This window comes from Pelodiscus sinensis, chromosome 2 (genome assembly GCF_052426305.1).
Source record: "Pelodiscus sinensis isolate ZL-2025 chromosome 2, ASM5242630v1, whole genome shotgun sequence".
Lineage (NCBI taxonomy): Eukaryota > Metazoa > Chordata > Testudines > Trionychidae > Pelodiscus > Pelodiscus sinensis.
In genome coordinates, this window is record NC_143053.1 from 87934664 (window position 1) to 87959309 (window position 24646).

General features: G+C 41.3%; 1 protein-coding gene across 13 annotated transcripts in view; it reads right to left on the reverse strand.

The window, feature by feature from the left end:
- The window catches only part of PIEZO2 (piezo type mechanosensitive ion channel component 2), a 422273-nt gene that overhangs the window by 51777 nt on the left and 345850 nt on the right, over nucleotides 1-24646 (reverse strand). For 12 of the 13 annotated variants that reach the window (XM_089776310.1, XM_075920988.2, XM_075920987.2 and 9 more), the window contains 6 exons: nucleotides 23572-23731; nucleotides 21303-21392; nucleotides 13278-13399; nucleotides 12054-12125; nucleotides 6294-6397; nucleotides 2674-2785 (listed from right to left, as the gene is read on the reverse strand). In XM_089776310.1, coding sequence (XP_089632436.1) covers nucleotides 2674-2785; nucleotides 6294-6397; nucleotides 12054-12125; nucleotides 13278-13399; nucleotides 21303-21392; nucleotides 23572-23731 — 660 coding nt within the window. Of the gene's footprint in view, nucleotides 1-2673; nucleotides 2786-5121; nucleotides 5221-6293; nucleotides 6398-12053; nucleotides 12126-13277; nucleotides 13400-21302; nucleotides 21393-23571; nucleotides 23732-24646 lie in introns of all 13 variants that reach the window. The other variant, XM_089776309.1, reaches the window with a different exon arrangement.

Sequence of the window (24646 nt, forward strand, 5' to 3'; positions counted from 1 at the left end):
TCCAAGAAGTGATCCATTAGAATCTGATATATTAACACAGTGGTTGTAGCTTCAATGATAGGAGAGAGATTAAGTGGGTACCAGAGGAAGGTACCAGTTAGAGGGAATTCTAATGTAACTGCTTCAGGATGAATATTTTCTAACACAGATTGGCAAAAAATACTTCCAATGGATATTTCTGGTTTTTTTAACGCAGCAAAAGCGGCAAGAGTTGCAAATCACAAAAAAACTAAATATTTCACAGTACATAAACAGTTCTGTGATGCTAATAAAATAATGTTAAATTTGAATCTCTTTTCTCTGCTGCCTTCCAAATATATTGTGAATTTAATTGCTGCCAGAAAATGCATGAAACTACCATAATGAAGTATTCTTCATGAAAACTGACACACAGTTCTACACTTTTCATCCATATATGCCAGCTCAAACATATCTTGCTCTGACTCCTGCACCCAATCAGGGGTAGAGGTGTAGGACTCAGGGCAGGGAGTTCAGAGGAATGTGGAACTCAGAGGAGTGAGTGGGAGCTAAGAGAAGGTGGGGCAGCTGGTCCCTGAGGCAGGCTTGGACAGTAGGGAGCTGCACAGCCTGCTGATGGCTGCTGCCCTGGGACAGGCCAGGGGCCGTGCTGCATGGTTGGAGATTGCTGTGCAGCTATTTGAGGCTGTCAGGGCAATGGGCATGTGCTTGCTTGCTGCTCCCTATGGTCATTCTGGAGTATAACTGTACCTGCTATCACAGCCCTCCTTTTCCATTTGATGAGAAAGAATTAGATTCCAGGCACCCCCCCCCCCCATTGTCCTGGCACAACCAATTCCTTGTCTGCCTATTTAAGTCACAATAAGAGGAAGCTGCATACCAAACTTGGTGGTCCTAGCTTTTACTGTTTAGGAGGAGCTCTTGAACAAACAGACTAGCAGATGGAAAGACAGAAAGTCACTTAAAACCTCTCAAATATACAGTAGATTATTGGACATAGGACTTATCTGCTGGCATCTCACTGGATATAGCCTCCCAGTTTGACAGTGGACCACTGATAACTACTCTTTGAATATGGTTTTTCAACCAGTTGCATACCCAGTTTAAAGTAATCTCATCTAGATTGTATTTCCCTAGTTTGCCTATGAGAATATCATGTGGAACTGTAGCAAAAGCTTTATTTAAATCAAGATAAATGAAACGTTTACAGCTTCCCAGCCACCCACTCGGCCAGTAACCCTGTCAAAGAAGGAATTTAGTTTGGCCTGACATGATTAGTTTTTGACAAATCTATGCTGGCCATTCCTTAAAATCATCTTATCCTCTAGCTTACTAATCACTTCCTTAATAATTTATTACTGTATCTTTCCAGGTATCAAAGTTAGACTGACCAATCTAAAAATTCCCTTAGTCCTCTTTGTTTAGATAGGTACTATGTTAGTCCTTTTAGAGATAGGTACTATGTTAGTCCTTCTCCAGTCCTCTGTGACCCCCGCCCCCATCTTCCCCGAGTGCTCAAAGATAATTGTTTCAGCTAGTTCTTTATGTACACTAAGATGAATTTCATCTGAAGATATCTAAATATTCTTTAACCCGTTCTTTCCCTATTTTGGCTTCTTGCTGTTACATATTAAGTGTCTGGTCATAAATAAGCTTTCTAGTGAAGACTGAAGCAAAACAGAAATACAGCTGCATTCTCCTTCCCCACCAAGTAGAAGGCCTACATTTTCCTTAGTCTTAACTCTTGTTCCTAATATATTTGTGGAACCTCTTCTCATGGCCTTTGTGTCCCTTGCTAGGTGTAACTCGCTGTGTGACTTTGCCTTTCTGATTTTGTCTCTACATGCTCCTTAATTCATGTTTCTACTTTGGGCTCATCTAGAATATGGGGAACAGTCGAAAGAAGATACGCAAATTCCGATCGCTTTTGAAAAGCGAAAGTAGTTAAGACGCGGCTTTTTCAGCAACGCCCCCCTTGTCGAAAAGCTGCGTAAACCTCCTTTTTTGAGAGTTCGCCAAAAAAGCCGCGTCTTAACTACTTTCACTTTCGAAAGCTCTGCTTTCAAAAGTGCGATTGGAAGAAGCTATGCAAATTCCCGCAGAATTTGCATATCTTGTTTTGATCGTTCCCCTCAGCGTAGAGATTTCTTCTTGATTTGTAGTTATCAAAAAGCTCCTAATATAGGTATATTGAGCTCTTACTACTCTAAGCATGTGGATAGTTTGCAGCTGGGCCTTTAATACTGCCTCCCTGAAAAACTGCCTGCTCTTCTGAACTCCCTTCTTCCTTTAGATTCTCTTTCCATGGGACCCTGCCTACCAGTTCTCTGAATCTGAATTTGAGGTCTTAATCTTACAGCTCCATGTAAGTCATACTTCACCTTTCCCCTGTAACCTCTTGTAATTTGTATCACTGTGTTCTGACCTCCACTTGCCTGTCCTTTGTAACAGGTAAACACAGAATACAGAGTCTTCAGGTAAACTTGCTTCAGGTCAGAGATTCTCTCTCTCTCTCTCTCTCTCTCTTTTTCCCTCTGACCAACCACTAGAAACTGCTCAGGAAACAGCACAAAGCAGAAGTGAGAGGTTTCTGTAATGGCATGATTGCCTGCCACACTAGGGAGTGAAAGAAGCAGTTTTGCTTCTTTGCTTGTTTAAAGGGCAATTCTGAAGACCATTTAAAAGCATACACACCATCCCCAGATCCTTTTCGCCTTTGCTTGTCTTCCTTCCCAAACTTTTTCTTTTCTTTGCGCCTCTGTCGAAGTGCAGTTTTAGGATCAGTAATCCAGGCCTGATAAACAAACTGGAGAGAACAAATGCATTTATGTCTAAATTCTTCATTTTTTGGAAGTAAACAGCAACTGTAAACCACACACAGGAATACATATTTAGGGCAATCATATTTAGATCTGCAGGGATAAGGAAACACTTTGAATCCCACTCCAACACCTTCCCTGCTGATGTGCTGAATTTTCATGCACTGCTTTTGTTAATGTGAAAGCAAATGTGCAAAATTGTGTTGTGAGTGAACCAAATTCACAAGAACCCCCAAAGATTCTTGTCCTAGGAAATTCAATTTGGGAATGTTATACGTTGTTATACATGGCTCACTTCTCCCAAACCTCTCTAATTTAGATTTCTACTTTATCAGCATTACAAGTAAGATGCAAAGTAGAAACTTTAATAGAAGGCATATAACCAGAAATCTAAAATATAAACAATGTACTTTATGTAATTTTCTTTCCAGTTAGTGATTATAGAGATCTAGCAGTCTATGAAAATTCTATCACTGATAGCTGGGAACTCATGAGTTTCAGCCTCATTTTGATAATAAACTTCCTCTGTTGGATTGGGTAAGTCACTTAACCTTTCTGCCTCAGTTTCTCTATCTGGAAAATGGAGATAATAATACTTACATGCATGGGATTTGATGGGGCTGTATAAGCTAACAGGTCAAATCCTGCTCCCCATACTCACATTAATCTGATTTCCATGCGTGAGTAAGCAGGAGTTTCTCTAATATTTAATAAGTGCTGAAGCCGTGCTAAGTATCCTTACCATGTAGTAACAGTTTGTATAGCTTTGCTGAGAGTTTGAAGGACGTTTACTGATAAAAGCAATAATATTTTAATTTTTTTCTAGCACAGCATAACATGAAATAGGAAATAAAGGCATTAAATATGATTTTGTATCATTTTGAGACAAAAGATGTGCTTTTGGCTTGCTTATGATTTTCATTAAAAGTAAAAATCATTTGCAACTGGCATTCCTCATTTCTAGTCAACAGAAGCTGTTAAGCAGGGAGCACATGGTTTCATGCACGAGAAGAAAGATACAGCAAACTAACACAAGCATGCGCACACCAACATGAACACACCTACATCTCAGGGAAGCTGGAACTGTCTGTTGCAGTGATATCATAAATGTTCCATTTGTTTATTTGTTTTTGCTATTTATGAACAGAAATCACTCTGACACTTTCCAAATGCAATCTTTAGAACTTTAACAAAATTGGCTTGTCACTAAATTTACAAAAAAAAAAAAAAAAAAAAAAAGAATCTACAAACGGATTCTGATTTGTGAATGTGTGCTCAATAATTGTGAGGGAAGAAAATGATCTGGAACAGTAGGGAACTAATCTCCTTCCTACTCTTTCAAGTTCAGCTATTTTATTTTTACTAGGCTTCTTTTCAAATGCAAATACCATGAAAATTGTCTTAGCATAAAAAGCAAAGATTATTCAATGCTTCCTAATATGTTTGCTAATAGAGGGTGATCTACAGATATGTTTGTCCAAATTAATAATGGTTTGACCTAACATATCCTCATTGGTTACTACAGATGAGACACTGTCAAAATCTACTATTGAATAGCTTGCAATCATACTATATATGGAGAAGAACATAGATATGATAGAATACACTGTGATAATGGAGGAAAGGAAAAATGAAGAAGAATAAATTGACTATAATTCTAGTTATATTAAATGACAGGGTATTCCAACTTCTGCTAGCTAAAATATATATCTTGCTTTAGAATAAGTCCTGGACTACACTTACCAAGCAAGAACTTGTAGGCTTATGGGCTTGTGTGCTTAATCAATAATGCATTCAGTGCTTACTTTAGTAGTATCATGTTGTGAATAGAGTGCATTACTGGGAGCACTAAAAAAGACTGGAAAGTGATAAATTTGAGGAAGACAAAAGAAAATGCCAAGGATGCACGGATCAAATTTATGATGATCTAGGCTAGGAAAATCAAGTGCTAGAACCAACAGTTTGGCACAGCATGTCTATTTTGTTAGTTTAAAGATCTTACCAGCTTTCTGAGAATAATTAGCACACTGTCTATAGACACATGCAACTTGATGTGACCCTCTTACAATGCTTTAGACAATAATATCCAGAGAAAAACCAAAATTTGGATCCGCTTTTTCAATCTGAGGTCATAGTTAAAAAAAATAAAAGAAAAACATCTAATTGTAGTTTGCACACTTCACATAGTCCAATTGATGACATTTAATATTTAAACAGCTTTGGACTCTCACAGATCTTCAGACAGTTCATACAAGAGGGGTACATTACTCCGGAGTATTATGTAACGAGGGCACATATTGCACACTAGTGAAATGGCAAATACCTTTGCTGCTCTGATTAAATACTGAAGAATAGTTTTGGGCAGTTTAATGACAGACTTTGGCAAGGCTAAAATGGCTGAAGCAAATTTCCCAATAGCTCTCTACAAGGAAGGACAAATGAAGAGCAATTAGTAGAAAAAAGGAAAATGATTAATAAAAAGTTATAAAAATAGTAATTAGTTAAAGAGTTTACATTAATTCAAAACTGTGATAAAATGACAACATGCTATCTGCCATAAACTTTCAGTTAGATAATTATTGAAATTTTGTATAATCCTAATAAATAAATAGCTTATATAAATTATTACCTCTAAGTTAATAATAAATTATTATCTCATAAATGTAAACCCTAATCTTATCAGCTTGCTCATTTACTATCACTATAATACCATGAGAGATGACAGAGGCAATTTACAGCAATGGAAAATGGAGTCATGAAAAGTAAACATTTAGTGGGGTCTGTAACAAACAACAAGTTAAATGTTAGTATCGTGCGAAAGCTGCACACGCACATACTGATGGAAATTGTATGGAACGTGGAAAGCTGACTAAGCAGTTGACAAGCTACTTATAAGGTCATTTATCGTTTCTGCCTCAACCCAATTCTCTGACAAAAATGAAGAGTATTAAGAGCTGTATTCCACCCTCAGTTCTCATGTGCACAACTGGAGATGTGTGCAACGATCAAGGGCCTTATACGGTCAAAACTCCTCATTTAAAGCAATTATTTCAGTCTCAAACAGTAAAGTTTTAACAATATGAAAAATAAAGGACAATGTAAAATATCTGAGAACTCACATTTAAGCTTTGTTTAAAAGCTAAACATTTGGCACCACCTAATATTAACAGATACAATGTTTTCGTGAATTTAAATTTGAAAATGCAGTAAAAACAGGGGTACAAACTTTCTCCTGTAACTCAAACACACACACACACACTTTACATACAAGTGAACAAAGATCTGACTAGGTACAGTTCTTTCTTGAATTACTGAAGTTTGGCAATTTTAAAATTAGGTAACACTGCATTTTAAAATGGCAAGAACTTTCATGTTCAATGCATCTCATATCAGTTTCAGACATTAAAGCTGCTCGTAGTTTACATGTATGACATTATCTTAACTCCAGCTCTCTCAGTAAGAATTTCATGTGAGAAGCACATTACTATGAAATACCTGGAATGCGGATCTTCTTCGAGGTTCCTCCTCATCTTTTTTTTCATCCTCCTCTTCTTCTTCACTATCCGTCTCAAATAAATAATAATCTCCACTTCTGACCACTAAATGAAACAAAAGATTTGCTTATTTCTTGTTAAAAAAAAGAGCTCTAGTTTGAGTTGAGCCAAAGATGTTTAAATAATCAGCCAGTCATTAACGGACTCCAAAGCAGTGAGAAGTGGAAATGGAGAAGAAACAAGAGATGAATAGGACTCAGTGTCAGACATATTTGACGTTAGAGCACGTATACTTTGGGCATAACAAAGATGAGAATAAGCTAAGAAAACGTCACCACACAGAGAACAAGGGCTGACAAAATGTAAAGAAAAAGCTTGAAGCAGACCAAGTTATTATGTTAAAATATTTGACAGGAACTTAATAAATAATTATGCCTAAATGTATCCAGGATTGATGGTTGCTTTCATTTTGTTAGAGAGTAAAATCATCTCAGCAAGTTAATAATTTTACAAAAACTGTACAACTGGACAAAGAGCACAGAACTGCTTTTTTAAATGCTGAGGTATCATTTAAACTACATAACGGGTAGATCTGAGTTATTTTCTTTAAATTTTTAAACTTTGACGAGGTGAAGGAAAACCTTGGCTTGTTTAAAATGAATCACTTTAATATTATTAAACATGATCACAAATGAGGTTTTTGCCCATGGATTCAGAAAGGATCTGAAACGTCCATACATTAAAGATGCAGAGTGAATGAACTGGGCCTTATATCCTTGAACAGAAGCATTATTTCGGTACATAATAAGGTAATAGGCCTAACATGAATGAACAAGGAAAACAAAAGAAATGAAAAAATAAGACGATGAGCAAGAGAAAAAACAAAGTCACATATTACATTTGGCAGTAAATAATGGAAAAAATAATACCTGCACATAAATGGAAAGATTTCAAAGGAATAGTTACTTAGACTAAATATCACTCAAGACATATGAAACAATATATATTTACATAAAAAGTGTACATTTAACCCTCATTATACACTTCTAGAAAAACAGAAGTAGCTTCAAACCCACTTATTCATACCTGGCAGTCTACACATTTCTTTTGTGCTCAGATGGATACTAATAAATCATATTAACTCTTAAACTGGAGATAAAAGTTACCAGTTCTCTATTCAAACATAGACATGGCATAAATTGCCATTAAATGTAGAGACAGTCACGTCTGTTCAGGTGGACTGCTATGCCTGTGCATAGCTCCATTTATATCAATGGGACTCAGTGTGGGATTAACAATCTGCCCGAATGTATCTGTGTGCAGAACTGGGGTCACAAACACTGAATAATATAAAAATGTGGAAAAAAGTTAAAATATTTCACACAGGCCTCTAAGAGAGCATATTAGTCCCCTAAGAGGATTATTAAAACATTTAATAAATAAAATAATATATAAACAGATTTGTGTCCCATGAATCCGTTCAGACATCCCACCTTCCCATCAAGGAAGGGGATTTTGTGACAGCTTTCCTCTTTTTCCAATGCGCCTGTAGTAAGAAGAGGGCCTTAACAAAAGCCCATGTAGCACAGGCCTGGTGTGAGGCCTAGCTAACAATGACAAAACTTGGCTAATATAGAGCAGAGCAAAGCTGTGAGCAAGAGGCAGGCAGGCCCCTGCTCACAGAAACTTGGCACAAACAGGGAGGAGAGTGCAAAACACTAATTGGTACTAGGCCCAAGTGTAAAACAGTAATAGGTACTGGGCATAAGTTGAAAGCACATTCCAAAAGGATGGTACGTCAAAGAAGACGTTGGCACCCACACTCTCCACAGATGCTGACCCAGGTTCAGGAAATGGTCTAAAATGACAGCACGATGGATAGAGATGTCAAACCACAAGACGCAGGGTGACCAGTTGTATCTAAGTAACGTCAGAAGGTAGTAAACTGACAACGTCAGACGGTGGCAACCTGACACGTCAGGAGTTATGTGTAACTTGTTTGTACCTGTATATAAACTGGTGTCTTGGAGGGGCAGTCTTTGTCCAGCTAAGGTGGCAATGGGACCTCTCACTGACTGAGCTGAGTCCATTGGTATGGGTACATATGTGTAGTGGTTCGGTAGAGTCTACTGACAACTATTACTGTAATTCATTTAACAATAAGCCTGGTGGGGTACCTTCGATCCTTATCTGATTTGTGGTCTTTGGGGGCTCTCTCAGAGTCTGCTGTGTTGACTAATTGCACAAGTCAACATGGCACACATGAGTGAGCACGCACATACGCACGCACGCAGCCTTCTGGTTATCATCACTGGTGGAGCAGAAAATTCTAACCTACTACATTGGTAATCCTACTACAGCACCATGGAGAATGTTGCAAGTATTTGGGGATTTGCAAAGGAGGAAAGGGTAGGTCAAGAGAGGAGTGGGGCTGAAGGAGTGGCAGCAACAGTACTATTTTCTTCTCCCTACTCATACTCCATAGAAGAAATCGCCAGTGAAGAGCTATCCGGACAGCTGGGAGCTCTGTCAGCGTCACTCCACTAGAGAAGAACTGTTCAGGATGGGCATACATAGCCAACACAGAAGCAAGGTACCTCTATGAAGATGGTTTTGGCACCTGCTGATCCTTTTAGGGCTCAGAGGCCTGTTCCACAGGAACTGGAGGAGCTCCCTTCCCTCACTGGAACTATTTGGGAGACATTTCAATGAGGAAAATCTCACAGATATTTCCCATCCACTTCTCAGAGAGGGATTAGAAGCTCTCTGAGTGCATAACTGTGTAGAAGGAAACATGGTCCACATAAACACTGAATTCCAATAGTTAGAGCCCTGTATATCTGTGGATATCTATGGATAGTGGAGTGGATATGCACACAGGGCTCATCTCTCGCCCCGCCCAGCTGCCAGGCTGAGAGAAGGGGTATGCCAGGGCAGGCCTATACACTGCTGGCAGGGAAAGAACACAACAAGCTCTGTGCTAAATATTGCTGTAGGAGGGGCCCTGAGTGCCAGCCCTATCTGTCCCCCTTACCCTCTGCCCCCCTAGTGGGCTCTGTCCTGCGGCGCCCTGGCCCCAACTCCCTGCTGCCCCTTACCTCCCAATCCTTCTTTCGTGCTGCCTTCCTCTTGAATGCCCAACCCTGCCCCTCCTCGCTCATCTGCGCTCCCTCCCCATCCCTTCCAGATCGTTTGCTGTGCAGATGTTAGATTGCAGATCAGATGATGAGTTAAGCCTGACAGATGCAGATCGCATGTGGATCCACATTTTTGTATTCATACAGGGCTCTAGCCATAGTCCAGATTCCTCAACAGGGATAAACACATCTACTGCCACAAGCCAATACACTAAAAAGGAAATGTTTTTAGCCTGCTATGGAAAGGTCACAGAAATATTGCAAAGTATTTATAAATGGTGAGCTATGGAGAAGATCTTCATTTCATTCTGCATTCACATTCAAATTGTGGACCTGATCCTGCAAACCCTTGCTAGAATAAGTACTGTGGTGCTTTTTTACTCTGCGCTGTCCTCTCTTTTAATGGATGTGGTAGTGAGTGTATCTGGCAGGCAGGCGGTGTCTGTAGGATCAGGCTATGGGATACTTTTCTATTCTACAAGTTTCTGCATTATTGCAATAAATAATTTAAATATTAATCACTGCATGCAGTCCCCTAACAACATGATATAATGAGGGTGAAATGATTCAGAAATTGCTGCAATCAAGCCCTCATTTGAGCAGTTCTTCTGTTTGCTACAAAACTAGTGTGAGGATTAAGAGAGACCATATCCAATTCCTTCAAAAAATATTGTAGTTTGACAATTGTTTTTCTTTTAGTTGCTAATTATCGCTTGTGTTCATTTTGTTGTTGTTTGAAATGAAACTGAAATAACAAGAAGTACGCTTTTGAAAAAGGATAGGTCTCTCTAAAGTAATATTATGCTCCTCAAACAAAGATATAGGCACAGTTTACTTGTGACTTGACAGAAACAGGCATGTAATATATTAAATACGGGTCATCAAGAAAACAACATACACAAAAATACAGAAGTGGACATAAAGAGTATAAAATATATGTCTGGAAGGGAAAAACAGGCAACTCTTGGTGCAAGACTGAAAGTAGTAATAAATGTTTGAAATAATTCAATTTAACTTTGCAATCTGATTAATATCATACACTTGTTAAATAGCCAATACTGACCATCATGCAATAAATGACATCTATTAGCTCTGATCTACTAATTGAACATATGAGTCTAGGTAATTAAGTTCCACACTCTGCTCTCTTCCTATTTATAAAGAGTGAAAATTAGGGAAGAACGGTCTATGGATTAACAGGTCAGCTGTATTGCATTTTAGAGTTGAAAAGGAATTTAAAATACAATATATTCCACCCATGTTGTATTAGGTATAATATCGAACTAAATTCTGCTCTTAATTAATCCTGTGTAAATTAAAAAATAATAGCATAAACTGGAGTAAATTGAGACCTCCATGTTTATCTTGTGAAAACGAAAGCAGAATTTGCACAATCAAGTGGGAGCTCAATCTGCAAATACGGGAACCTTAATGGGATGTTAATTCTTACCTAGTCACAAAAATGACTTTTTTTGTTCAGATGATCATGATCCAGTTGTCTAAATCTAGGATCTAGAGTCATGCCAATAAGGTATATACCTCTGAAAACTGGCTTTAAAATGGACTAAATCATGCCATTGGTTTCCTTTGGTTTCAGTGGGCATTGAGTTAGGCAGTATTTAAATACAAAAGTATTTATTAAACAATTCTGGTATTTTAAAGATAAATGTTTAAGTAGAGGAGTATCTACATTCTAAACAGATGTTATCTAAAGCCTTCCCAAAATGCACAAGATACATTTTTGCGCCAACTGCAATGAAATAATAAGGATAATTTTTTTTGGGGGGGGGAGAGGGGACGGAGGAAATCTGTGGAAAGATTTAATTTGAAGAAGAAACTGAAAAGACCTGAACTTCTCATCAGCATAGTTATCATAAGCTCTTGGCTAGAATGGCTCTCTCCCCAACAAGGTCAGAGATTTTGGAAGATGAGCATCACTGGCTCCATCTAGGTGAGATTTTCTAGAGTCTTCAGCTAACTCTACCCCCACTGAAGCCAACAGTAAATCGCCAATTGACTGAAGTGGGAACAGTTAGGCAAACTCACCATAGAGCACTTAGCAAGGTTCCCATGAGTACTGAGGGACCCATTCTACAGTTCTTATTCAGGCTAACTTCTCACTGATATAACTGATTAATGTGACTTTTCAAGAATATTTTCTATGGATATGGCCACCATTTCTAGGTGATCGATAACAATTTGTGAACAATCTCTCTGTGAAAAATAAAACTAGTAAGGACTAAGCTCTCACCATGGATGCATATGACTAATCAGTATTGGCAAAGCTTCCACTCTCAAGTTTAAAACCATTTTATCGTTTTTTGGAGGCTTCCCCTTCTTTTTGTGTGTGGGATAAATTCTTTCAGTTCATGTTTTTCTTTGACTTGATATCACTGCAAATGGCCAGAAATACCTAGGATCTGGGTTAGGTGCAAATGTATAACATTGCTTATTTGGCCTCTTGAGATTTAAAGGATAAATCAATGGGTTATCCAATCAAGAACTCTATCAAGTCACAATCACAAAACCATGCATAAAACAAACAAGTTGTGGGAATGCCTTCATTCTGGTCAAGGATATAAGGGGTAAATCCATGTATTTGTAAGATGATTGAGAAAACCTACTGGAAGCATGATCAACCCAAGGCCGCCACCACAGCTTTTTTTTGCCCTTGGTTTTCTCTTTGTCTGCTTCTCCTAAAATAAAATATGGCCAAATATTAATTTTACAAAATGAGAAACACATTTGTATACTTTGTTTAATCATTATTTTTTTCAATAGATCTAAACTGCACAAACACAACAGACTTCACCTTTTCTAAATATACTTAGTATGAATAGTATTCATGTTTTAAGAGGTAGCCCAGAATGCTAAAGATCTATTTTACACAGTAATTAAAATATAGTATTCCACTCCAAGTACAATAACAAACATCTCTGTTTCTAAATGTATGTCTATATATAATTCTTTGAAACCAGATTTATGTATATGTATTAAAAAGAAATTATCACCATGCAGACATGTATTACACACTGATGAATTTAATTGACTTTCCCATAAACAAGAAAGGTTTATATAAATGTCCAGTGACACTTCATTTGTTAAAAATGTATCCTCGGATAAGCATAAACTTGCTTGTACGTGCTATAAACATGATTTGGAAATAGCTTCTCTGAATCACTGATGACATTAAAGTGTAGAAAAATAATCCATTATTTGTTAATACTTTGAAGAATAAAATGCATTCATAAAAATCAAATCAAAACTGTAAATGCACATTTCAAACACCAATGACTTTTGATCTAAAAAATTTGAACCCCAGTTACGTACGACCGAAAACAATGGCACTTCATGCTATATTAATCTATAATGTATCAAACAAAAATAAAATACGTTTGTGTATTTCAATTATTAAAAAAAAACTCATTATAGCCAAGAAAAGATTGTTAGAAAAAAAATCATAAAGCTGTTTTTGAAACACTGCCATTTTATAAATAAAGCCATTACTCAAATAAATGTCTGTTATTCAGCTCCTTGCTAAAAGATACAAATTTATCCAAAAGTATGTCTATTTACCTCGAAGAAAATCATTTACTCAAAATGGAAGTATAAAAGCCATTTATCTGGATGAAGCGAGCTTTAAAATTTCAGAAGGTAGCTGTGTTAGTCTGTTTCAGCAAAAAGTGGAAGTGGAAATCTATAAGCTTTAAAATGGTATTCCAGTAATAATGCCCATCACATCAATATTCCCCCTCCCCCTCCCACATCCCACCTACACATAAATGTTAAACCTACTGAGCTCTTAGCCCCGAGCTTCAAGTTATGGCATGGTAACATGCTGGAAGTACCTTCATCATCTTCTTCAGAAACCTTTTGAACTTCTTGCCCTTCTGTGGATTCTTGGTTCATACTCAGCATTCTTTCTTTACCCTTTTTGTATTTCTGTTGCCTGGCTTTGATGCGGTCCATCCTAGCAAATGGGATATCACACAAATAGGATACCATATTCAGTCCTTCAATCCCTTTGGACCCACAAAGAAACATGACTGTTATATATTAATTATGTGTATACACACACACACGGGTTCTCTCACACACAGGACATTTTAGATGGGATTTGAGGCTGGCAGGGTTTGCGAGTGCTGTGCAGACAGAGCACTCAGCATGAAGACTGGGAGCACCTTATGTCACATGGCTGTTCTAGCAGATTTGCTCTAAACGGTCACATTATTTCAGGGGGGAAACGCCTATCAGTAAGTCACAACATAGAATGTTGATATTCAAATCTTTCTTTGTTCAAGAAAAGGGCCACTTCACTCTGTATTTATGGAATAACTGGAAGATTTACCCAGTGTTGCTCGTGTCCTTAATTTTTCAGAGGGGTAGCCATGTTAGTCTATAACTTTAAAAACAGTGAAGGGTTCTGTGGCACCTTGGAGACTAATATATTTGTTAGAAAAAAGTGGGAAAAGTGGAATTTGTTGGAAAAAGCGAACAAGGAAAAGTTACTTACTTATTCCGACAATATAAGAACTAGGGGTCACCAAATGAAATTAATAGGCAGCAGGTTTAAAACAAACAAAAGAAAGTTTTTCTTCACGCAGCACACAGTTAACCTGTGGAACTCCTTGCCAGAGGATGTGGTGAAAGCTAGGACTTTAAGGGTGTGTTTAGATTACATGCCTCCGTCGACGGAGGCATGTAGATTAGCCAGATCGGCAGAAGGAAATGAAGCCGTGATTAAAATAATCGCGGCTTCATTTAAATTTAAATGGCTGCCCCGCTCTGCCGATCAGCTGTTTGTCGGCAGATCGGGGCAGTCTGGACGCGCCGCGCCGACAAAGAAGCCTTTCTTGATCAGCACAGGTATGCCTCGTGAAACCAGGTTTACCTGTGCCGATCAAGAAAGGCTTCTTTGTCGGCGCAGCGCGTCCAGACTGCCCCGATCTGCTGACAAACAGCTGATCGGCAGAGCGGGGCAGCCATTTAAATTTAAATGAAGCCGCGATTATTTTAATCGCGGCTTCATTTCCCTCTGCCGATCTGGCTAATCTACATGCCTCCGTCGACGGAGGCATGTAGTTTAGACGTACCCTAAGAGAGTTCAAAAAAGAGCTAGATAGATTCATGGAGGTTAGGTCTATCAATACCTATTAGCCAGGATGGGTCGGAATGGTGTCCCCAGCCCCTATTTCTCTGGAGGTGGGCGACAGGGGAGGGATCATGTAAGGATTACCTGTTGTGTTCCCTCCCTCTGGGGAATCTGGTATTGGCCACTGTCAGCAGACAGAATACTGGGCTGGATGGACTGTTGGTCTGACCCAGTATAGCCGTTCTTATGTTCTTATGGTACATCTACACAGCAGCGTTATTTCAGAATAAGCTATATCAGAATAAAAACTGCGAAATAATGTATTTCAAAATAGCATGTCTACACTACACATGCCCTTCGAAATAGCACAGAACTATTTTGAAATAGAGTGTCTACACTGATTGGAGCCGCAATCCCATTTAAAACCCCCAGGAAGCACTTTAGGCATGGCATCAAGACACCAGTCACTTCCTGAGGCTCATGCTTAAAGGGCTCCCTCATACAGTCGTTAATCAGGCTCCTCTCCTTTGCCTACCTCGAGGGAGAGCAAAATCTTTTCACTGCCTGCTCTGGTTGCCCTTGTGGACACCACAATACTCCTGTCATGGAGCTGGACCTGCTGCAAAGCAGTCTCCAGCTCCTGGACCTCATGATATGCCTCCTGATGCAGTTTTTGCAGGCTGCTCTTGTGGCACTGCAGAATTAGGACCTGCATCTCCCTGTGGGGCACCTCCTTACTTCTCTCCCCATTTTGGCCATGCAGAACTGCCCCTCCTGCTGTCCTCTGCACACTGTGCACCACTGCTTCTGGTGACTGGACATCAGTTCTGACTGATCATCAGGACCGTATCGTCATAGAGCGTCGGGACAACCAGCAGTGACTCTAGAATTTCTGCATATGGAAGGACACCTCCATGGAGCTGTGTGAGTGACTCACCCCTGCCCTCACATGATGGGACACCCACATGCAACCCCCCCGAAGCAGGTTGCCATCGCTCTGTAGAAGCTACTTCTCCGTGAGGAACCAGTTTGGTGTGGAGAGATGGCTGTGGTCATGCAGGTATGACTCTCTTACTATGTTATTGGGAGGGTGGTGAGCTGCTGGAATGAGGTTCCCTAGGGAAGGGGGTAGTGGTGGTAGAAGCTCCCTTCCCCAGAGGTTTTCCAGTCCCAACTTCACATAGTCCTGAGGGGGATGGGGGAAGTTGGGGTTGGGGTTGGGCCTGGTGTATGGCAAGGTGGGCTGGGCTTGGGGACCTCCCAAGGGCTCTGGCAACCCTGTGATTCCCTATTTGTCTCCTCTACAGATGGTGAGGGCCATCAACACCATCCTGCTGTGCTGGCTCATCCTCCTGGGCGATGTGGACCCCATCACGACTGGCTTTGCTGCCATTGGCTTCCCTAACTGCGGGGGCAGAGCATTGACAGCTCCTACATCCCCATCCCATCCCTCAACCTACATCAACTGGAAGGGATACTTTTCCATGGTCCTGCAGGCTGTTGTGGACCACCAAGGCAGATTCACTGACATCAGCATCGGAGGGTCGGAGAAGGTGCATGACACCCGCATCTTCAGGAACTCCAGCCTCTTCCAGAAGATGCACACCAGCACTTTTTCCCCTGACCACACCATCAGGGTCGGGGGTGTGGACATGTCGATGTGCATTGAGTGGGATGCTGCCTACCCTCTGCTCCCCTGGCCTATGAAGCCCTATACTGGATTCCTTCACCAAAGCAAGGAACTGTTTAACGCCAGGGCCTGCATTGTGGTGGAGGGCACCTTTGGGCATCTCAAAGTCATCTCCTTACCCTCCTGGACTTTGGCAAGTGGAATGTCCCCCATGTGGTGGTGGCATGCTCTGTCTGCCACAATGTTTGAGAGAATAAAGGGGAGATGTTCCTGCCAGGATGGGGGCAGAGTCCCAGTGACTTGCCAGAACTTTGGAGCAGTGGTGGATGGCTGCCATCTGGCAGGCCCATCAGGGGGCTATGCGCATCCAGGAAGCCCTGAGGGAGAATATCAGACAAGGACAACCATGAGACTCTTCCCTGGGCCTCCCCACGTGGGGCCTGTACATTGTCCCTCTGTGCCTTTCCTCCCACACCCCTTTCTTCCCCTTTTCCCACTCCACGTCCCCTGTTGATAAAATAAACTGGAACTTTTGTTTTGAACAAAGCAGCTCTATTTTTTGTTTAATTGAGGTAATTGTAACTAGGGAAAGAACCTAGGAAGGGGGAGGAGGAGGAAAAAGGAAGGGGAAGGAGAGAGGAGAGAGTCAGGTTTGGGACTGGGAGTGGCACCGGCCTTGGTGGCACCGGTCTCGTGTGCAGGGCCCTTGGTGGCAACGGAGAGGAGCGGGAACCAGGGGAGAATTTGGAGAGGCAGGAGTGTGGAAGGAGGAAGAACAGGAAGGCAGCTACTCGACCACTCAATGGCAGTGATGGCAGCTGTGTATGCCATGAACATGCTGTGGTCTCTTTGTGCCAGCTCCTGCCAGGAGACTGCTGGAGGCCACACAGGCAGGTGACATGTTCCCGCTCCAGGTCCCCATGGTCTCGTTTGTGGCGGTGGGTCTCATGGAGTTGGGAGGCTAGCGCGGGAAGTGTTGCGGGCACCTCACTCACAGCTGGTGCAGCTGTGAAGAACAAAGAGAAGGGCAGTCACCCCAGGAGACAGGGTGCCTGAAGCCCTCATCTCTGATGCGACCCCAAAAAGTCTGGGGTCAGACGAAGGTGATGTGCTTGGAGCAAAGCCTTCTGTGGCCTACTCAGTGGGCCCCTTCCTGCAGGGTCACAGATGTCCCCAGGGGGAGCCTAGCTACCCCCACATTGTGGGGACAAGTAGGCATGGGAAGGTGCCAGCCAGACGGGAGCCTGCGTGTGGGATGGGGGTGATGGGGCAACTCGGCTTCCCTCCATGCCGCGCACATGCCGGGTCCAAAAGTGGCAGTGTTCCATAAGGAGAGGACTTCTATCCCGGCCCTATAGAGGGAGTGCACAGCCTCTCACTGCCCAAAGCCACTCTTACCCCCGGTCACGTGTCTCATGGGAAAGTAATGGAACTCAGCTGATGGGCCTTCCCTGGGATCATCTGAGCTATGGGTGACATCCTGGGAGGGTGGTACCAGCTCCAGGGACTGGCTGAGTTCCTGGCTGGCGGGCATCATGGATTCACTGGCCCGCTCCTCCTCCTTGACCACATGCCTACCCTCCAGGAGGGTAATAATGGGCGTCTCCTGCCCAGAATCCACAACAAGTGGGGGAAGGGACTCACTCCCCACCTAGGATTCAGTGGAGCTAGTCAAAGCAGGAGCAGGTCTGGGGTGCTGCCCGAGGTCCTTGACTTTCATTCATACCTGCTGTGGCGTGCATGTGTCCCCTCTGGCCCAGGTTGTTGGCCGTCTGGCCACAGGTATCGGCATTCCTGCCCCTCGTGTGAAGATCCTGGAGATTAAGGTCATCTGCCCAGATCTCAATGAGATCCAAGATCTCCGCACCAGTCCAGGATGGGGCCCGCCTCCTCTGCCCCCGGGCAAGAGTTGGGAGCTGCCTGCAGCTGTGCTTGCAGCTTTGTGGGGGGAGGGGCTCAGGTGTCATGCTAGGGTCCACCATGGCAGTAGGGAATGCTGAACTGGGCGCTGCTGTGTGGCACAGTGCTAGAAGGGGTTGCATCGTGCCACACACTGTTCACGCTGAGTCTGTGGCTTTAAGGGCTGCAGGGGAAGGGGAACTATAGAGTTCTGATGAGTGTAAACACAGTAGCCACCAGGGCAGCTCTGAGAAGCCCTGAAGGCCACTTATTTTGAAATAACTATTTTGGAATAGGAGTTATTCCTCGTAAAATGAGGGTTACAGACTTTGGAATATTCCCGTTATTTCGAAATTATTTTGAAATAATGGGCTTCCTGTGTAGACACTCACTTTATTATTTCAAAACAACGCAGCTATGTAGACACGCCCTAAGGTGCCACAGGACTTCTCGTCAAGTGATTTTTGTTTTTCTTCATTTAAGTCATTGCTCTGGGGTGGGGATGGGGACGGGGACAAGGGGTTCAGTGTGCAGGCTGTCCTGGGGAGAGAGAACTACCTCCTTCCCTCTCCTGTCACAGCAGTTTGGAGCCAGGTGAGACGCGCCTCTCCATGGCTGCCGCAGCTCCACTGGGCACAGCCAGGGGAGGAGCGCATGCCCCCAAACTAGGGCAGGTCTAGGTTCATCTGCCCCCTATGCTCCCCAGCCTGAGTGAGGAATGCAGCAAACTGTGCACTTTCCCCTCACTCCCTTATGGAGGTAAACAGCCAGCGATGTCTCTCTGTATGAATGAGGGCGGGTGGGGGAGATGGGAGGGAGCTGTAGCCTCCCATGCCCACCCTAAAGGGCACGAGAAAGCCAGCCCTTTTCACTTGCCTGATGATTCTATCTCTTTTCTGTATGGATTTATGCATCTTTGTATACACTGGGTGGGTTGGGGGAGCTTCAGCCTCCTCCACCCCACAGAACCAAACCTTGACCTTGCTTTAAGTTAGGATAAGAGGAAGCTGCATTCCAAATTTGGTGGCCCCAGCTCTTACCATTGAGTAGGAGTTCTTGAACTAACAGACGGACCAATAGACAGATACACTCGCTCACAGACAGGCAAACTCTTTCAAATATTTAGTAGAAAATTCAGGCTCAGTACTTCAGTGGGGGCAATATGGGTGACAGTGCTTAAAAGGAGCCGCTTAGAAGGGGGAAGCTGCCTCATGCAGAACTCAACAGGGGTGTGCACGGTGCTTGTGCACTCCCCTCCTGTGCTCTTGTGGCTCTGGCCTCAGCTCCTTTAGGTGTGTGGAGACTTCAGTATTGTTGAAATGTAGCATAAAGTACAGGGACTGGGGGAATTGGTTGTTTTGGGAGTTTCTTATAACCTCCTTCCTCTGTGCCTGTGCAGACATCTCCACCATCTGGTCCTCAGTAAGGGACCGATCCAAGGGCCATAGGAGCCAATGGCAGTTTTTTGATTCACTTCAGTAGGTTTTGGAAAAGATCCTTAGGTACCCAAATTTTGCCATGAATAAATAAAGTTTTGAACAACTTGTTTAGAATCAACAGACTCAAAAATTCTAGTGACAAAAAGCATTAAAATACTTTTCTTTTGGTGGCTCTCACCGTGTATTAGAAACCATTTTTCTAAGTCTTTACCTCCGTATCCTACATATTCAATTACATAGTTGTTGAACTGTGATCCAATAGATAATCCGATTGCTTCTTCTTTCTGTTTAACTGCTGCTGGAATTTCTCTAAGTCAATCAAACTGGTACAATTGTTTTTCATTTCCTGCTTTGTAGGCTGCTCTCTACATTTTATTCAGACTATACAGTATTTAAGTATTCATGTGTATTATCCAATAAAATCAAACAAAGCACCCTCTGGCTTTGTTTTGGTTGAAGTCAGACTTACTGAAAACCCAAAACAATGATTTTTAAATACAGTACATTGGATTATTATTTGTTTTTAAGTAACTTGAGCACTGTGACCTCAAACATGTCTTTGTGGAATTAAAAGAAGGAACACTTCCCACAAAGGCATATTCTTTCTGTATAGTTAGGATGAAATTTGCCCAAATGCATAGCAGCAACATCCACAAGATTTCCTTGAGGGGACTAGCCACAGAGGAAAGCTCAACTGGGCAGGTGTGGACGTAATTGTTGGTAATAGGACAGGGTAAGTGGAGGTTTTGACATGTGAGTATGATCTTTAGCATTTGGGGAGGAACTGAAGGTAGATTTAAATTCTGAAACATTAGCCAGATGTGATAGAAGCTAAGTGGCTGGATTGGCTTGATACAGGAAGGAGTCTTCAGACCAGTTAGAGTGAAAAAAAATATTTTCAGTCAAGACAAAATAGATTCTCATCCTGGGCAAAAGAAGCACAAACTGAACAAAAGAATCTACCACAACAACGGTTACTATGAATAAGGGCAGAAGAGGTGAAATCCTCATCAGACTTATCAGGGGCAGAGCCGGAGGGTTTGTCATTCCTCAGTCAGCTCAGAGCCACAGCTTTGCTGATTAGCCTACTGCTGCTGAAGTTTAGTCTTTTATCCTGTTTCCTGTGTTTCACAGTCTCATTTGGTAACCTGTGCCATCAACATGACTTGGCTAATGTGGCTCTCCCAGTTATTAGTATTCTCAAATGGAAAAGCAAAACTAAATTAACCAAGGTAGACTCCTAAAGAGACTGACCATGTTGCCACATTGCTAAAATTAGAAGCTATGAAACAGTGAACAACATGGGAATTTAGGCTATCATCCTTATATTTCAAAAGTAAAAACCCACCTTGAAACTAGTAGGGAAGTTCACACTTTCTGTGTTTATTTACAATAAAGAGCTATTTATAGTATATTTTCAGGCTTTCTATAGACTAAGTCAGTCAGTATTGCACTTGTTTACATTATATTCACATGTTTAAGGTTATCTGCATAACCATTACTCTTAGAAAGACAATTTTGTTTTTTAAATGAAAACTTAGATCCTATGGCCTAATTCTGCAGCCACAGAATAGCAGAATACCTGAAGGTTCTCAATTTACAGAATATAATCAAGAAACTGTATTTTAAAAAACCAAACCAGCATACAAACACTTGTTTGGCTGTGTGCAACACTATGTAGAGAAGTAGGAAAAGACTAGAACAATGCAGAAGAAAATCCCCTACAGGTTCGCAGAAAAGGGTTAATATGCTGTAGAGTAGAAGTAACCAGTGAGATAAATATGATAAAAAAATAGTAAATAATAAACCATACTGTCTCTTCAGTTGATCCATTGATTTTTTCTCTTCTTCAATTCTTGCCTTTACTGCCTTGACAATTGTGGCCTGGAATAGTTCAGCACCTCTACAGAAGAAACAGGAGGAAGATGTAACACTCTTATGCTTATAGATTTTCTTTATGGCAAGTAAAACACAGAAAGAGAAGCTTATGTTGTAAATTACTTAAATAGCCTAAGACAAACACGACCATCAGAAGGCCACTACAGAAATGATGAACAATCACAGCATAATAATTCATTTGTTTTCTGGCAATCATTACCAGATTTTGGGCCAAATCCTGCAATCACAACTCAACAATTTAGTAATAGCCGTCTTTATCCAGGTGCTAGGGTTCACAGTCCTCAAGGACTCCAAGTCAAAGCTTGAGTAAAAACTTCTTGTACAACTGCAGAATTTGATACTTATAGATTTTGGCATACATTAAATTTTCTTGCCCAGCACAGGCAATTCCACCTTTGAGTGAGTTGAGTTTTGGCTGCCTAGGCCTCCGTGAGCACAGCACATGCTCCAGATTCACAATATAAACAATACAGTGCAAATATATATAACTCCTCAAACAAGTACATGTTTCATCTCCAACAGAGGAACCTCTGTTGGTTAGGAATAACAAAATGAGTAGAGCTATTTTATAATGTCAGTGTGTGTTAGTTTAAACTGATGCATATCACCAATATTTTTCGATTGCCTATGCTGAATTTTATCTGCCATTGTGTTGCTCAGTTGCTTAGCTTTGCTAAGTCCTTTCAAAGTTTGTTGTCCTTAGCCCGCTTCCACATTGAAAACTGACTAGTCCTACTCTTTTTCTGTTTCTCAACCAGTTTTTGATCCATGACAAAACTTTACAGCTCACTCTACTTAGTTTCATCAACAGTCTCTCATGAGGGACTTTATCAAGGGTATTTTGAAAGTCAAAATAAATTGTATTTATTGTACCTTTTTTGTTGTAGATGACTCTCTCAGAGAGTTTTAGGGCATTAGAGGCCTTTATAAAAGCCATGTTTATTTGTCAAGATCAGAGTGTGCGGACACTTACAGGTTTTCAGGTCTATTTTAAATTAAAATTTTCAACCAGTTTATTGGGAACTGAAATGAGCCTCACTTATGTGGAATTTCCAGGATAGCCACATGCATATTTTTTTTAAAATAGATACAATACTGGTATATTGTGTCACTTTTGAAGTATAGTAGATGATGTTAATAGGAAGTGCATATGGTTCGTAGCAATTCAGCCACTTGAATTCTTGAATTCCTATTGACTCTTTGATGAATACCATCTGGCTACAGATGTGTACTGCAATTGTCCTACTGGCAATTTAATCTTCTCTAGGTCAGGACTGTATATTTCATAAAAAGGTAACTGTGAACTAAAGATGGACTCAGGTCAAAAAGTTTGGATCCAAATTTAATCTTCTCTAGGTCAGGACTGTATATTTCATAAAAAGGTAACTGTGAACTAAAGATGGACTCAGGTCAAAAAGTTTGGATCTAAAGTTCCTCAAAGTTCAAGAATGTTTAGAGCTCAGGTTTTAGCGAGACAAGGACTCAACTATGAAGTTCAGCTTTATCAGGCAATGTATATGATCCTTATGACTAGAGTATCTCAATGCCTCACAGTTATTTATAGATCTTATCCCAATGACACACCTGTGACATAGGGAAGTGTTAGCCTCATTTTTTACAGTTGAGGAATTAAAGCAGTAGCTAGATTAAGTGACTTGCCCAAGACCACACAGGCAGAAATGGGAACTGAAAGATCTCCCTTATGCACTAGGCCCTCCTTTCACTCTCCATGTAAATGATTCCAACTTGGGCTTATTACTATCCACAATGATGGTCTAAGCTACATTTACTCTAAACATATAGTGGTAATGGATGTATCATTATACCCCGAATTCCCAAAGTTGTATGAGGAAGAGAAAGGATCACAGAGACAGCTACAAAAGGAAGCACAAGAAGCCCTGAGCACATTTGGTCAAATTTATCTGAGTGCAGAGAGAAGCGAATCCTATACGGTCTGATTCTGCGGTAGCCAATATGAGCAGCCAGACAGAATCCCCCTTTAAAGGAAGAAAAGTGTTTGAAATTTTTATTTGCATGGATTGTGGTTAGCTATACTTACACCAAAGTGTCTGGCTCTTGGGTTTGCCAGAGGCTTCATTAGCAATGCTCAATACAAATAACAAAAATACCTAATAATTAAGCATTTGGGTTTGATCATTTTCAGTTGTGACACTGGATATTACCTTGATGCCAGGATTTGTGAAGCTTTTATATCAGCAACCACATGTAGGAAGTAGTAGCTCATGAAGACTCTTCTTTGCAGCAGCAGGAAAGCAAAGCATATACTGTCCCAAATAATTCCTGCCTCACCGCTAGGCAATTTACAGTCTCCAGTTTCTTTCGCTTATAAAAACAAACAGAAATCACCAGCATAAGGACTATCATCTTCTTAAATATGCAATCATAGCTCCATAAAGCATTCTGCCCAATGGAAATAACCCAGTATTCTGAAAAGCCTTTCTCGGCCTATACATTTTTTTAAAGATAACTGGAAGAGACAATTCCATCAGATGTATGCTGTATTTTATTTTTTTTGTATAGGGCATGCGGCAAATGGCCGATGCTATTACACTGGGTCCTATGTTTTTCCTTCCTGTGATGCATCAGGGTGTTGTCTCTTGCCCCAATTCTTGGGTATTGACATCTCTACTTGTGTGCTGGTGAGTGAGGAAAGGGAAGCAGAGAAGGGACGAGGCCTGTTCTCTACTCCAGATCCCAGCCCAGGGATCCTAGGGACAGAGACTGATCATTTAACGTAAGAACAGCCATACTGGTTCAGACCAAAGGTCCAACTAGACCAGTATCCTGTCTTCTGACAGATGCCAGTTCCAGGTGCCCCAGAAAGGAATGAACAGAACAGGCAATCATTAAGGGTACGTCAACACTGTGGGCTAAAGTCGAATTAAGATACGCAACTTCAGCTACATTAATTGCATAGCTGAAGTCGAAGTACCTTAACTCTACTTTTGGCACTGTTTACACAGCAGGAAGTCAAAGAAAGAACACTCTTCCTTCACCTTCCTTTACTCCTCATGAAATGAGTGTTACAGAAGTCGGAATAACAGACTTCTTAAAAGACAGGAAACAAAGGGTAGGAATAAATACTCAGCTTTCAAAATGGAGAGAGGTAACTAATGGTGTCTCCTCCTCTCCTCTCTCCCCACCATACAAGAAACAGAAAACAACTTTGCAGCAGAATTGCTAGGAAGACACAGGTTCAGCCATTACAATCTTACCAAAACCTAGATTCTACTGTTT